Source organism: Drosophila ananassae, chromosome 3R (genome assembly GCF_017639315.1).
Source record: "Drosophila ananassae strain 14024-0371.13 chromosome 3R, ASM1763931v2, whole genome shotgun sequence".
NCBI classification, from domain to species: Eukaryota; Metazoa; Arthropoda; class Insecta; order Diptera; family Drosophilidae; genus Drosophila; species Drosophila ananassae.
Genome location: NC_057930.1, coordinates 17,530,436 through 17,544,994, shown reverse-complemented (window position 1 = coordinate 17,544,994; position 14,559 = coordinate 17,530,436). Strand labels below are relative to the sequence as shown.

The 14,559-nt window shown below is 40.7% G+C and overlaps 1 protein-coding gene across 8 annotated transcripts; it reads left to right on the top strand.

Annotated features, from left to right (window-relative positions):
* The first annotated feature begins 7,640 nt into the window (after positions 1–7,640).
* On the top strand, positions 7,641–14,403 carry LOC6498384 (cyclin-dependent kinase-like 1). Of its 8 annotated transcripts, XM_044716468.1 has the most exons (6): positions 11,600–12,120; positions 12,198–12,235; positions 12,632–12,905; positions 12,996–13,182; positions 13,244–14,116; positions 14,176–14,403. In XM_044716468.1, exons 3-6 carry the CDS (start codon positions 12,796–12,798, stop codon positions 14,311–14,313), a joined length of 1,308 nt encoding a protein of 435 aa, XP_044572403.1. In that variant the 5' UTR covers positions 11,600–12,120; positions 12,198–12,235; positions 12,632–12,795; the 3' UTR covers positions 14,314–14,403. The 8 variants fall into 8 exon arrangements, with proteins under 8 accessions (XP_032311303.1, XP_032311300.1, XP_001962683.2 ...); XM_032455413.2 differs by lacking the exon at positions 12,632–12,905; XM_032455410.2 differs by lacking the exon at positions 11,600–12,120 and having other exon boundaries at positions 12,133–12,235.
* Positions 14,404–14,559: the final 156 nt, after the last annotated feature.

The following is a 14,559-nucleotide window of genomic DNA, read 5'->3' as shown; positions in this document are numbered from 1 at the left end:
CCAATATGGCCCCCAGCGATGGCTATATCTTGGCCAATTTCCATCCGATTCTTGAACGGAATACCTTAAACGAATTGTGGATCAATTCTCCCCCATTCTGCATCAAAATCTACGAACGAAATATTTTTTCGATTTTTCGTCCAATTTTCTAGAGGGTCCCCTTCGAAATGATAAAGAATGCTGGGATGCCGAATATGGCCCCCAGCGATGGCTATATCTTGGCCAATTTCCATCCGATTCTTGAACGGAATACCTTAAACGAATTGTGGATCGATTCTCCCTCATTTTGCATCAAAATCTAAGAACGAAATATTTTTTCGATTTTTCGTCCAATTTTCTAGGGGGCCCCCTTCGAAATGATGAAAACTGCTGGGATGCCCAATATGGCCCCCAGCGATGGCTATATCTTGGCCAATTTCCATCCGATTCTTGAACGGAATACCTTAAACGAATTGTGGATCGATTCTCCCTCAATCTGCATCAAAATCTAAGAACGAAATATTTTTTCGATTTTTCGTCCAATTTTCTAGGGGATCCCCTTCGAAATGATGAAAACTGCTGGGATGCCCAATATGGCCCCCAGCGATGGCTATATCTTGGCCAATTTCCATCCGATTCTTGAACGGAATACCTTAAACGAATTGTGGATCGATTCTCCCTCATTCTGCATCAAAATCTACGAACGAAATATTTTTTCGATTTTTCGTCCAATTTTCTAGGGGATCCCCTTCGAAATAATGAAAACTGCTGGGATGATATGGCCCCCAGCTAAAGGGATTCTTGAAAGGATAAAAGTTTTATTTCATTTTATTTTTGTATATTTGCCTACTACTAAAATACATCAAAGAGTAATGCCCGTGTAAGTGTTTCCAAGCAAAGTCACAGCACTTTATTTCAGCCCGGCCCGTATTGGCATATGCTCTTATGGAAATAAATTGCAAAACAAAATTCAATTACTTAATGCAAATGTAAGGCGTCGCCCACCTTCCCGTCTACACCCTCAAGACCTAACGACCCCTGATATCTGTGTCAAAAAGTCACTGGCAAAAGAATTTTGTCGATTATTCAAAATATTTTGTATCCTATTCTTTGCCTATCGCGCCAAGTGTTGGGCGTGCCATAGCCTTATTTATATGTTTATGAAAATTGTGCGCACACATCTATTGAAATTATTGAAAAGAATTTAAAAGATTTTTATGTTTGCAAAGAAGAGCGAAGAACTTGGCAGAGTCTGTGCAAATTTCTTATACTGGCTTCCTTTTGTTTTCTTAAGGTTTTTTGAAGCAAAAATAAACGGAGGCTGTGAATTGGAAGTGCAAGCAAACCACAGGGAGTTTTTGTTTTTCATGAAAACAAAACAAACAAAGAAGTTCATCGTCAAGTGGCTTGACCTTCCAACCCTCACCGATCTATTTGTGTTCTGTGTTGATTTTTCAAATATTTTCACTTTAAATCCCTCTCACATCACTAATACACACTTTCCGCCTTGTTAACACCTTAAAAGCCAAGTGACCGTAAATGGCAAACGACAATTGAGATAATTACTCGCTTGACCAATTTTGGGCTCGAATGGGCGGCCATAACAACAGGTTACAAAGCAGTAAACATCCCCAAAAACAGGCTTCCCCTCGACGATTTTGTTTACATTATTAGCCCATCGAGATTGTATTTATCCAGTCTTGATGAGACTTTCCAGCCACGTCTTATCTAACGAAGCAGATTACCCTCTTACCCCCGATGGCTTAATGCACGTCGCTAATTATTACATAATGATTATGTTTCTTTAGCCGCCTGTAACGCTAAAATGAGAAAACTTTTGTCATGTATTTTTCATAGTGGTGTTCCTGGTGGCAACTGGCTTTGGTGGCATGAAAGAAAACTGCGACTTTAAGCAAACCTTTCAAGCCCCATGGGCCAAAAGTGCAAGTAATAGTTAGCCAAGCACAATAAACACAGGCAGTACTTCACACTTAGCTTACTCTACTTAGCCTTAAAGACATTTTAATAAAAACCTGTATAATTTTATGAAACTCTACAGAAAAGAAACCTGGTGTCACATAAAAAAACGCAAGATAAACGAACGCAAGTTGCGGAAAAACTACACAATGAAAATATACATAGATGCCACTTACTTATGAAGGAAAAGCACGGTATAATATATCCAAGTTAAAGATACTTTTTATTATTATGCTTTCAAATTTAATTTCATTAAATAATTTCCCAAATAATATAATGAATAACTTATAAGAATTAAATCATAAAGCATGAATTGGTGGTCAGTATCTACATTCTACTGTTTGCGGTGCAACCGCAATTGCAACTCATGGTTTACTTAAATAGAAATTTTTGCAGTGAATTGAGTTGCGAATAAACTACGAAGTTGCACAGCTGAACACCCAATGACACATACACAAAGGTTTCATAAGAACCATGACAAAATGGCAATCAAAGAGCGGTGTCACATTTTTGTTGCTGACTGTTGCCCTGTTTCCTTGCTGCGGTTTTTATATCATTTTAACATTTCCTAATGTATGTGGCACATTACGCGGCCACAAAATAACAATATGAAGGAGCCAGCGCCAGCCAGCCAACCATCCTGCCATCTAGCCACTAGAAGAGAAAACTTTGACTGGAAGAGAGGAAAAACTAGAGTCACATTATGACAGCACATTCTGGCTGGTGTTTCCAACTGGCAGTGCCACTGTCACATATAAGATATTAACTAACTTCTTGCTACTGTGCCGGGCCTCGAGAGTGGATGGAGATATTATTGAGCCATTTGAAGATGACTAAGCATCGCGGTTGGTTGTAAAAAACTTTCAGACATGCTCCAGCGAAAAGGAAAAATTCAAAAGGAAAGGTCATAAATTATTTTGAGAGGGTGGGTATACTAAGGAACTGAAACAATAGCGGAATGCCCATTCAATGAATTCAATATGTAATTAGGCTTCTGCATTGCCGGAATGTCTACAAGTAGCTGGAAACAATGGGAACAGCTCAAGCTGCTAAACGGATGCTAAAGCCTCCGACATAAATAAGTTTCAGTTGAATTTAATCAATACGCAAAATAAGCAAAACCGCCAAGAAGTCCTCGATTCTCCTCCAAAACTCCCAAACTTTCTTCATGTTACGAAAACTATCGAATTGCTGAGGCGAGGATGCCAGTGAAGGTATGGGTGTGGGTGGCTTCCATAGGGCCAAAAGTTAAGCTTGACTGGCTGCTGCATCCAATAAGTGAGACTTCATTGTACTTGCAGCAGTAATCAAAAGTAGTTTTGCCGGCAATTCAAAGGAGTAGGAAACTGAAACCCAAAAGCTCTTCCAGACTGCCGAAATTTCTAGGCAAATATGCATTTGGGCCAAATTTTTGATTCGTTTCAAGTCCTTTACGATGGCCAAATGTAATCTGAAGATTGAAATCCAACGGTGTGTAAAACATGTATGTGTCAAATAGTATAGTAAAGTTTATTAAAAAAGGGAGTTACTTTTAAGCAAATAGGATTCATATAAAACTAGTAAGGCTATTTATTTTTAAAGGAAAATGTATTTTTCAAAAGATTGCAACTAGATTTAATTAGAAATCCGGCTTTAATAGATACATCCTTTCTCTTCCTTTAAAATAATTGAAAAGATTTAATTCTCAGTTTATCCAGAAACCTTTAAATTCTTGCTGGGTTTATAGAAAACTTAGTTTAGAGTCCAATTTGTAAAGGTAACAAATTGTTGTTTATTAATTAACCCGTACCATCTCTAGATCAGCTTAGAGCCTAGACTCCAGGAACCTCCTTCTGCACCGAATGGTGTATTCGATGTAGACTCATACATACATGGGTATGTACACTGACCGCAGTCATTTGCATAGGCACAGGGCTCAAAACAGCAGTCAACTGACGCTTATGTTTTGATAGCCATGTAATTTCCGCCCATAAACATGCATGCTGGCAATGAGGAGGCGTGGCAGTCAGGGCAACAAAAGCCCAGATTCAGGCCCCAGACCCAAAAGGCAATGGTTGGAGTACAAATTGTGTATTTGAACGCAGGACCCATGATGTGTCTAAACACTCTAATGGACGAATAGTTTAATTTTCTATACCCTAGGAAAGCATGTACGAGACATATTGATAAAATATTCAACAATTTAATTATTAAATTTAACCTATTACTAAAAATGCTTTAACTAAATATAAGATACAAAATTATAAACTCTATGTCATGAATATCTCCTTCAGATACATATCAGTTCAGGGTATATCTTCTAAACCCAAAATATTCGGGCATTATTAGAGAAAAGAAAGTTTCTACTCTTCGGCCAAAGTCATAAAACCTATATAGAGAATATTTACAACGCTATCAATGCCATTATCAGGAACATAACTTTACACAAGCCAACACACTTAAACGAAAAGTTATTAACATAAATTCTTGTACAGAAGCGAAGGCGGAGAGCACGGATTCGAACCAACTCGGGCTCAACTCTTGGCCAGGTACAAGGAAAAACTTTGCCACCGCAAAAGTCAAAAGTGTTGGGCAACCAGGCCCTTCCAATCCGCTGCATCCCTCCACACTCCGCCATCATCGTGGTACTCATCATCGAAAGTGGGGCATATCCCTCCTAGCATTTAAACTTTGCCACGTTTGCCCGCGATCGTCTCGAGGCAAGTGCAACTCGAGTATTTAGAAATTTATTTAAAAGTTGTACTAAAGAAGGAAGCTTCTGCACCCTGGCCAGTATCCTGCCCCTGTTGCCCCATTGTGCCCCTCTTGTCTTATTTGCTCATTTTTCAGCACTTTTGTTTTCACAACGCTCAGTTACGCGCATAAATTGTGTTATGGAACTTTTTCGCAAGGTTGCTCCGGCATAGTAGCTGGAATGTGTGAGAAAGAATGAAAGAACTGGTAAAAGTCTGGGAAAGTTTTCTGCCCAAAGACTGGCTTATATTTTTAAATTTCGTTTTAACAACACCATGTCTCCTTCTAGAGGTGACAATAGTAAGCCTTGAAACCAACAAATGGCTAATAGAAACCTTGGCCGGTAACAACTTCTATTTGAAAGTTTATGTAAAAGTTTAGATAAATATTTTATTAAAGTATACATTAATATTTACAATTTATAGAGACTTAAATAGAGGAATAATATAACAAGTACTTAAAATTATTTAAACCTAATGACCACCTAATAACTTAATGTTGCGCATACGCAGTGTTGCCCACAACATAAAAATTTAGTTGGCTCTTGATGCTTTCATATAAAAATAGAAAAGTTGCTGGAAAATAATATAAAAACCAAAGAAAAGTAACATTGTCACACAGTTCCCGAAATTTGCAAAAGGTCTTCCGAATATTAGAATGCCACTCCAAGTCGTAATGCAAACTAAATCCGGCTGTTCTCCTCTGCACTTTCCATTTCACATTATCTGGGTGAACTATAATTCTTGCTTAAGTCGCCACCGGCAAATTTTACAAGCATAAGCACGGGAAATGAGGGCCAACTTGCGCATAACTTGGTCCAATGCACTGAATTTGCGCACGCAAAAAGCTTGTAAACAAATACAATAAATTCGAGGCTTGAAGGTACCCACAAAGCAGGTGTTAATCCCATTCTTCCCAAGCTTTTCGGTTCCTTCTAGTTTCGCCTTTTTCCTTCTGGGCACCTCCCCAAATGTCGCATAACAACAAGTTAAAGCTGCCGGCAGCACTCGCAAAGGATTCCCACAAAAAGAGAAAGGATAATCATAAAAAATTTGTTGCACACCGAAAACAATTCCCCTCATTTGTAGAACGTGAACGAGAGAAGTGCGAGAGAGAGAGAGAGAGAAAGGATAGCCACATATGTATTTGGATTCAAGTTGCCAGTTGCCACTTTTTAGTTGGCCTAGGCAACGACTAACAGAGAGTGAAGTCAGAACTTCCCTTGCTCGATCATAAGATACCTCTTTCAAATAAATATTGCAAGGTAGTTTCCATCTTTTTCTATTTTTAATAATATTACAAGGTTTTGGAAATTAATGGTGGATACAGCCCAGTCCTATCAAAAATAAAAATTAGCCACGTGTCGTATGAGTAATCAAGCATGCGAATACAAGTCGTATGAGTAATTTCCATAGCTACTTAAAGTGCTATAGCTGTTTTGAAATATTTTAAATCCTTTATTTTCGAATATGAATGCTTATAAATCACACAGAATGAGTAATTTCTGCAGAATATTTATATTTAAAAAGTCTGTTATAACTAAACAGTTTTAGAATAAAAAACCAACTGAATATTAATGCAGCAATCTTTGCAAATACTGAGTATTAAACCCATGGAGAGACAAAAAGACTTGAAGGGGAATGTCTTCCGTTGCACAGAGAGCTACTATGTAGCATTACTATCGCACTCACATGGAGTTGCAGTTGGTCTACCTCGTCCCGGTCGCCATTTGGATTTAATGCCGTTATTTAGTTTTAGCATACGAGCAGCTTTTAAAGGTTATCGTATTCCGGGCATTTTTTCTGTGTTTTGTTGCCGGTTGGAAAAGTGAAATCGTACAAAAATAGAAAACAAATCCCAATGCAAAAAAATGAAAGAACCGTAAGCATAAAAGAGGAGTAAAGGCTTTAAATGCAAAACGCACACACGGGGAAGGACCAAAAAAAAAAGTGTACACAGTACACGTGTGTAAATGCATTGGTTGTGGGTGTTGAAATTTTTGCATACGGCCACCGGTATTTGTTCTCGGTGTGTGGGTGCCTTGTGGTGTGTGCGTGTGGCCCGTGTGTTGCCATGGTTAATGCGTTTGTGTGAGTTGTTGTTATTTCCCCTCGCGAGCCGGGCTGGGCTGCCAATGAAAATTCATAATTCAACTTTGCCGTTACTTTAACAAAGGCATTGCCAGTCCTAAATAAGCTAAGCAAAAGCTTTCGCGTTTGATTTAGCGGCTTTTTTCGAGGTGGTAGCTTTTCTTCGAACCGAGCTTCGATTGCCAAAGGACTTGTTTTGTTTTGGGAAAACAATTTGTCTTCCTTTGTGCACTAAGCACGGATATATGCCATACATTTAATATTCGAGTTTTTCATTTAATATTTTTAAAGCACATCCTTCAGTTGATATGCATTAAATAACCGAAAATGACAAAATTTCATTATAAAGCTATCAAAGGCCTTTAAAACCTCAATGTAAATAATTAATGTTCGACCTTAATAGCAGAAATTACACAGTTTTTGTGTCCATTAGGCTATCACAAGCATCTCATTCCTATTTTAGATGCCGACCCCGAATCTAATTGCTTTATAAATGATCGATTCACGCAATTTCCCACCCATATTCTGCCTAAAATCGGCTCTGCGGAAAATAATCAAAACTAAGGCATGAATTTTGCTCGAAATTTGTTTGTTTTTAATGACAACGGATTGACAACGTGCAACACAAACACCAGCAACTACTATATCAACACTATTAATAACTAAACTGCAAGGAAAACAACCCCGTGCCCGGTCAGTTCCCTTTCCAGGCCGGTAGATCCTTCGTTGCCAATGTCAACCGTCGCCAACACCCCAACAGGCCCCACTCCTCCTGGGCGGGAGCGGCCCCCGTCCCGTCTATTGTCTTCCGTCGGCTCGCGCATGTAAAAATTTCAACTACGCCTTCAGCCCGGAGAACTCCGGGCGCATATAAACAAAGTTTCAGAATTATTCGCAGCCAGCGGACGCGGAAAATTCGTCTCGCATTACGCGTGTGAAAAAGCGGCTTAGTCCGGTGAAATGCGTAGAGCCTAAAGGACATTTAAGCATTAGTTCCGAACAATAAATGAGCGCTTGTCTATGGACAAATGGTTTGGCGAAAAACGTCTCTGGCTGTTTGGTAATCACCTTCCACTTCTGCCCAGAAGGTAAGTAAAAAGTCAGGATTATAAATAATACTAATCCAAAAATAAGCCACCCATTGCATTGCCATTCCTTAAAAATGTTTGCATTGTTTGGTCTGAACTTGACTTGCTGATTGGCCTTCGGATAGACGGTTTTCGAGGGTTGTGCGATATCCTTAAAGTGTATTTCAAGTTAACGCGAAGCCTTGACGGCAGCCTTCTACATTTCAGTTATTTTTAATAACAACAAAGTTATCCAGTCGCGATTTGCCGGTAGAATGTAAACATTTTTTTCACCTGTTACTCCCTGGAGTGGGTTAAATAGAGTATTTAAACCTCAAAAGTTAATTAAATTTGAGTTTTTATTTATTTTTTTGTCTCTTACACTTTAATTCAATTGTTTACCAATGCGTCGAATATAATTTAATGCATTTTAAATGAGTATCATTTCACACAAACCACAACTCATAAACGATAGTTAAATAAACTTCAGAAAATCAAGAAATATCCAAACAGTCTAGGAAAAACTTTTCCAGCCAGAAATGTGGACTGGGAAAAGACAAAAAAAAATTACTCCAATCAAATTCAAATTCAATTAAAGGGAATATGTGCAAAAAAAAAGAAAGGATAGACGGGGTCCAATCGAACAAAAACAAAAAGGAATGAAATCAAGTAGACAGACATCAAATTGAATGCGTCCGTTGGCTTGTTTTACTTTTTTGTTTGATTTCTGTCCCCAGGCACCCCAACTCCAACTCCGTCCTCAACTCCTCCATCACTACCACTACTACACTCTCCATCACAGACTGACAATTCGGAAAAAGCGACTCCCAACAAATATTGCATACTTATAGGAAGCGGAAGTGGCAGCTTATGATTTAGCGGTTTTTAATGCTTCTGCTCCGAAAAGACGGAGAGGAGACCTGTCAACGCCATTTGCGCTTTCGCTTTGGCGCTTTCCAAAGCAAAATAAACATAAAGAGAGAAAACACATTTTTGCTGCAATACTTCTGTTTGATTGAAATCATTTTTCGACCGTCTGCTCTTGGCCAATTTGTGTGTGTATGTTGGCACTGGGTATGTGAAAGAGGAGGATTGAAGGATTACCAGAAACAAGAGTCCCCCAATCACAAACACTTTAATTCTCTGCTTGATTTATGAAAATCCCAAAAGCAAGAGAGCTAGCTAACTAAACAATTTTCCTGGAAAAGTAGTTCCCTCAAATTATGGCCAATATCGTTTCTGAGAACTACCTCATTCTGGAGCTTTTGCAAAACAACCTTTGCCAACCGGCATTTGACAGCCGTTCCCATTCTCACAGCAATTCTCACCACTCTTGCATTCTTTCTAAATGATTGAAGCCCCTCAGTCCCATTCAACAATTTCCTTGCCTCTGTTTGGGGCCCCTGTTTTGATTTCGTGAGCTCCGATTTTGCGACTTTGTCAGACGGTAGCTAGGATCTGTTGGCGAAACTCTCACTTCGCGCATAATGTTTTCTTTTTTTTTGTTTTTGTTTCATTTGCATGTATTACCTTTTCCGCCGGCTGTTTGCTGACCCAAAAAAAAGAAATCCTTTTGGAAAAAAATGCCATTTGCCGGCACGTAACACGTCAGAATGAGGACTGGTTCTCGCCTGTCGGCGGTGCAAAATGGCAATCTTTGCATAAAATATTCACGTTTTTCGATGCATTTTTAAACATATATCGATAAAATAAGCAGACAGGACAGAGACCAAGTAAGCCTTAGTCATCCTTAGACGACCTGAGACTGCAGTCGTTGGAGCGCCGAGCGCCGGGACGGGAAATGTTTCAGAACTACTCGTACTATTTACCGCAAGCCCTACAGAACTCATTTCTCTACCGTCTCATCCAAAAGATCCAGGTGTGCAATGAGGCCGAATTAGTCGAGGCCAGAGAGTCCAGGTGGGTATAGCCTCCGTGGGCCTAATTAGCCAACTTTGCCAACTTTTTGCGGAGTGAAAGTGAAAAATGTTGCAAGCCGAACAGAGGATAAACTTTTTCCCAATGACATTTAAATCGGCGAGGTGGTGTTGCACTGTCCTTGGCCTTTGCACACGCAGGACTTTTTCGCTCCCCTTTTTGCACCACCCCTTTCCAACACTCCGGTTTCTGCAAAATGTATCGCTTTTCTGTGCAGCCTTCCCGGTGCGTGTGCGAACATTTGGCATTAATAGCTTGTTATTTATTGAACTTTACGGTTGTTTTTCCCACAAGGCCACATCAACACAACATTACAGCCCGCTCCTGCCCCTTACACCTACGAAGGTGCAGGGAAAGGTATGTTCCAGAACGGTTGCCACTCCTTGCGAGGACACGTTGCATTTATAGTTTTACTTTTTATAGTCTGACGGATTTATTTATGAAATACTCGATGATTCGAACATTGTTTATGCCTTTTTGGCAAAGGGTATTATAATTTTGGTCCAAAAACTTTTAATGATTTAATTTTTGGTCAAATAATCCGGTATGAAATATTCAAAGGATTATATAGTTCATCCAGTATAGTATATCATATTGTTGCTATTGCTATTCAACTGAACGATTACTGAAAGATAGCATAACTTTCATGATTCACCAGAAAAAACATAAGGCTTTTTTAACGTTCTTATTATAGAAAATTGGTCTGATATTAATTCTCATAATGATCTGCCAACTATATCCATTATTTGATGTAAGCTATAGACCTACTATAGATACTTTTACTACCAATCGATAAGCAAACACTCTGTAGCCTCTCTTAGTTCATGTTTTCCGCACATACTTTTACATCAGTAAACTTTTATACTCTTTTGTTTTCACGCTAATTTTCCAATAGCAATCGGCTTACAAGTAGTTGAATTGTTCAACACTTTTATGGCCGGCGAGTGGAGCGTTGACCCCCAGAGTGAAATGCAAAAGTTCGCGCTAAGAACCATGAATTAATTTGGCGAGCAAACAATCCGAACAATACAAACAGAAAATATAATTAAAAGCCGCAAGAGGCAAGGGGAATAAAAGGGAATTTTGTAGTGCCGACGCGGAAAACAAAGGCTGTCAAATCTATAAATAAGACTGGGGTGGTAGTTATGCAAATTGATTGCAAAAATCCACCTCAGCCGCATTTCAGTGGTTTTGCCCTTTTACGGCGCGAAAAGGTCAACCGCTGAAGACAATCGCACGGAGAGTCTTGAAAAAAAGTGAGATTAAATTATTTGAAATACACTTTCTTGACCTCTTCCATCGACCGACTGGGCTGACTGTCCATATGCGTGACATAACACCGTAATTCATATTAGACGCCACTTTCGTGCTATCCCATTGCATTTTAATGCATACTTAATGCAACACGCGATCTTCCGCCGAGTACCGCCGGGGAGAATAGAAAAGCTGGGGAATCAAAGTCACCAACGTCCGTATACTAAGTACATACGATGTCCCTCAGTGCATTTGAGTCAGAAGCAACTCCGCTCGAGTTCCTGCCGGGCGGTTTTTTGGCCGAAAACCTTCAGTCGTTTGGCGGCTCTTAACGTCCTTACATCGTGCTCTTGTGCCGGCTCCCCTTTTCGGTCTAATAAAAGTGAATAAATATAATAAAACCATCAGGGCTCTGATTTACCCAACTTCTGAAAAGAGACCATTAATGAATAGGAGTTCAAAGGAAACTCCCGAGTGTATTCGAAGGAACTCATAATTGCAATGAAAATGTTTGATATTTCAAAGTTTTTTTCTCTACGAAGGTAAGAATAAAGTTTATAAAAGATTTCAAATAATTTTCCGATTTAATAAATGAGTTGATTGAGCTATTAAAGTCCACCCTGCACGCTCTACCCCACTGGCTCATTGCACTTCTCAAACAGTTTGACTTAAAACCCAGTTTTCAAGGTACTTTTGTGGAACTCTCTGTGGAAAACTCCAGATAACCCCAGGTTGAAACTTAAGAAAAGGCTGAGAAGTATTCCTCAAATACCTTCCGGTGGTCGCTAACAAAAAACAACAAATAGGGCGACCGAAGCAGGGCGAAACTTCTTAAATAACTTTGGGGCAACTGCGCATGTTTTGTTGTGGTTTTTGCTGTGTTAACTTTGGTCGCATTGCTATGACATTGGCTGGCGGGTTGGGGCCAGGGTGGAGTCCAGAGACCTGAGCTAATACCAAATAGAACTTCCTTCGATTCAGTGGTTGGTTGTCACTCAAAATAAACGTCTGTCCCAGCGGCCTGCCAATTCCGATATTTTATTGATCGTTGTGAACAGGAAGTAGTTTTAACTTGGCGCATGGTGTGTATTCTAGAATTATCACGAATCAATAGAAACTCTAAATCAAATCATCTGAATTTTCATTACGAAAAACCTAGTTGCAAATACGTCAAATTTTAGCCAGATGGGTGCCTAGGTAAGTCACCTGCTTACCGAACTTTACGTGTCCTTTGTTGTTCGTTTCTGTGTTGGTTTGTTCTTTCACATGAATATTTAATTGCATGTTATGTTTATGACTCACTCACATGTTAGATATTCCATAGAAAGCCTCTAATGGAGTTCAGTCACCTTACCTTGAACTGACAAATTCTGGTATTTCATGTACAAGTGATTTTAGTCCAATGGAGGTCAATAATTTTCAGTGGAAAGTTTTCATTTTATTGATTGTTGCTTATTCGAATGTATACGTTTTTATCCTTTTGTTTTCCAATCATTTCTTAAGTGAAAAGGTGCTCTTCTTTAACGTTTTCTCATGCGTTTTTTTTATCATTTCATCAAAACGCAAATCATACTAAACCCAAACTACCAACAGCGTTCTGGACAACCCCAAAAACATATAGATAAGCTTTACCCAAATTGTATATAAACACATCAAAATCACCGAAGTATTCACGATTCGAATGCCAGAACGAAAACCATTCCATTCCATATAGTACACACAAGAAAGCAAATCCGCCCTTTGTGATCTGATCCCATATGTGTTCGTGTCTGGGCTACCAAACCGAAAAATTTGTAAACATTTTATGTGCTCAATGCAAAGCAATGCGACGTGCAAACATCAAACGTGGTCAATGTTTGAGCTTAAGGTAAAAACCCACTTTCGACTCTAAAATAATGCTAGCCACACTCCAGCTTCTGGAAATCTCGGAATAACTTCTTTGTGCATCTCCTTTCAGACCACAAGGTAGTAGTAAAATGGACCGCTACGAGAAACTCAGTCGGCTGGGCGAGGGCTCCTATGGCGTTGTCTACAAGTGCCGGGATCGGGAGACGGGCGCATTGGTGGCGGTCAAGAGGTTTGTGGAGTCCGAGGATGATCCGGCCATCCGGAAAATTGCACTGAGAGAGATAAGGCTACTGAAGGTGAGTAGAGCATGAAAATACGTATATACAATTAAATTTTTTATAATAATTTTTCCAACAGAATCTCAAGCATCCGAACCTGGTTTCCCTCCTGGAAGTGTTCCGGCGGAAGCGTCGCCTGCACCTGGTGTTCGAGTTCTGTGAGCTGACCGTGCTCCATGAGCTGGAACGCCACCCACAGGGCTGCCCGGAACATCTGACGAAACAAATCTGCTACCAGACGCTCCTAGGGGTGGCCTACTGCCACAAGCAGGGCTGCCTGCACCGGGACATCAAGCCGGAGAACATCCTGCTAACGGCCCAGGGTCAGGTGAAGCTATGCGATTTCGGGTTCGCCCGCATGCTGAGTCCGGGGGAGAATTACACAGACTACGTGGCCACCAGATGGTACCGGGCTCCGGAGCTACTCGTGGGCGACACCCAGTACGGCACCCCCGTGGACGTGTGGGCCATCGGCTGCCTGTTCGCCGAGCTGGTGAGGGGCGAGGCCCTCTGGCCCGGCCGGAGCGATGTTGACCAACTGTACCTTATCCGCAAGACCCTGGGGGACCTGCTGCCGCGACACATTCAGATTTTCGGACAGAACGAGTATTTCAAGGGCATCACCCTGCCGGTACCGCCCAACCTGGAGCCGCTGGAGGACAAGATGCCGCCCAAATCGCTGCAGAACCCGCTGACCATCGACTTCCTGAAGAAGTGCCTCGACAAGGATCCGGCCAAGCGATGGTCCTGCGACAAGCTGATCAAGCACTCGTACTTCGAGGACTACATCGCCAAGCAGCGAGAGCTGGAGCACGCCAACAGCCTGGAGGCGGCCTCCTTGCGGCAGCAGCAGCTCGCCTCCCAGCAGTTCATGCTTGCCACGGCGGCCCAGCAGCTGCAAACGGGTCCCGCCCAGGCGGCCGCAGTTGCCGCATCTCGTGACAAATCAAAGGTAAGTCCTTTGCTTGAAAGTAGGCAACAAAAATCAGTCAGGACATGTCCTCCTTACAGACTTCAAACACCTCGTTGCCGCTATTACCAAGCACAACACATCATCACCATCCGCATCAGGATTTTATGAAACTGCAGTCCCTAAACAAGAATGGAACACTTCTCCATCGCAGTGAACACCATCTGCCCACAATCTGAGTAAAAGTTGCAACTAAAATTTGTCCTTATTTTACAGAATTTATATTGTTTACTGCTAATAATAAAAGGATAAGAGTACTTCAAACGTAAACTTGTGATGGATTTTTTAGGAGGGGCATTAGTTTGACGCATTTTTATTTGGTTTATGGTAGAAAAGTTTTAATTAAATTATGATTGAAGTTGGACCTGCCCCAAGTGGCAGCTCGGGCAGCAGCCATTGGAAAACATGCAACTGCCAACATACAG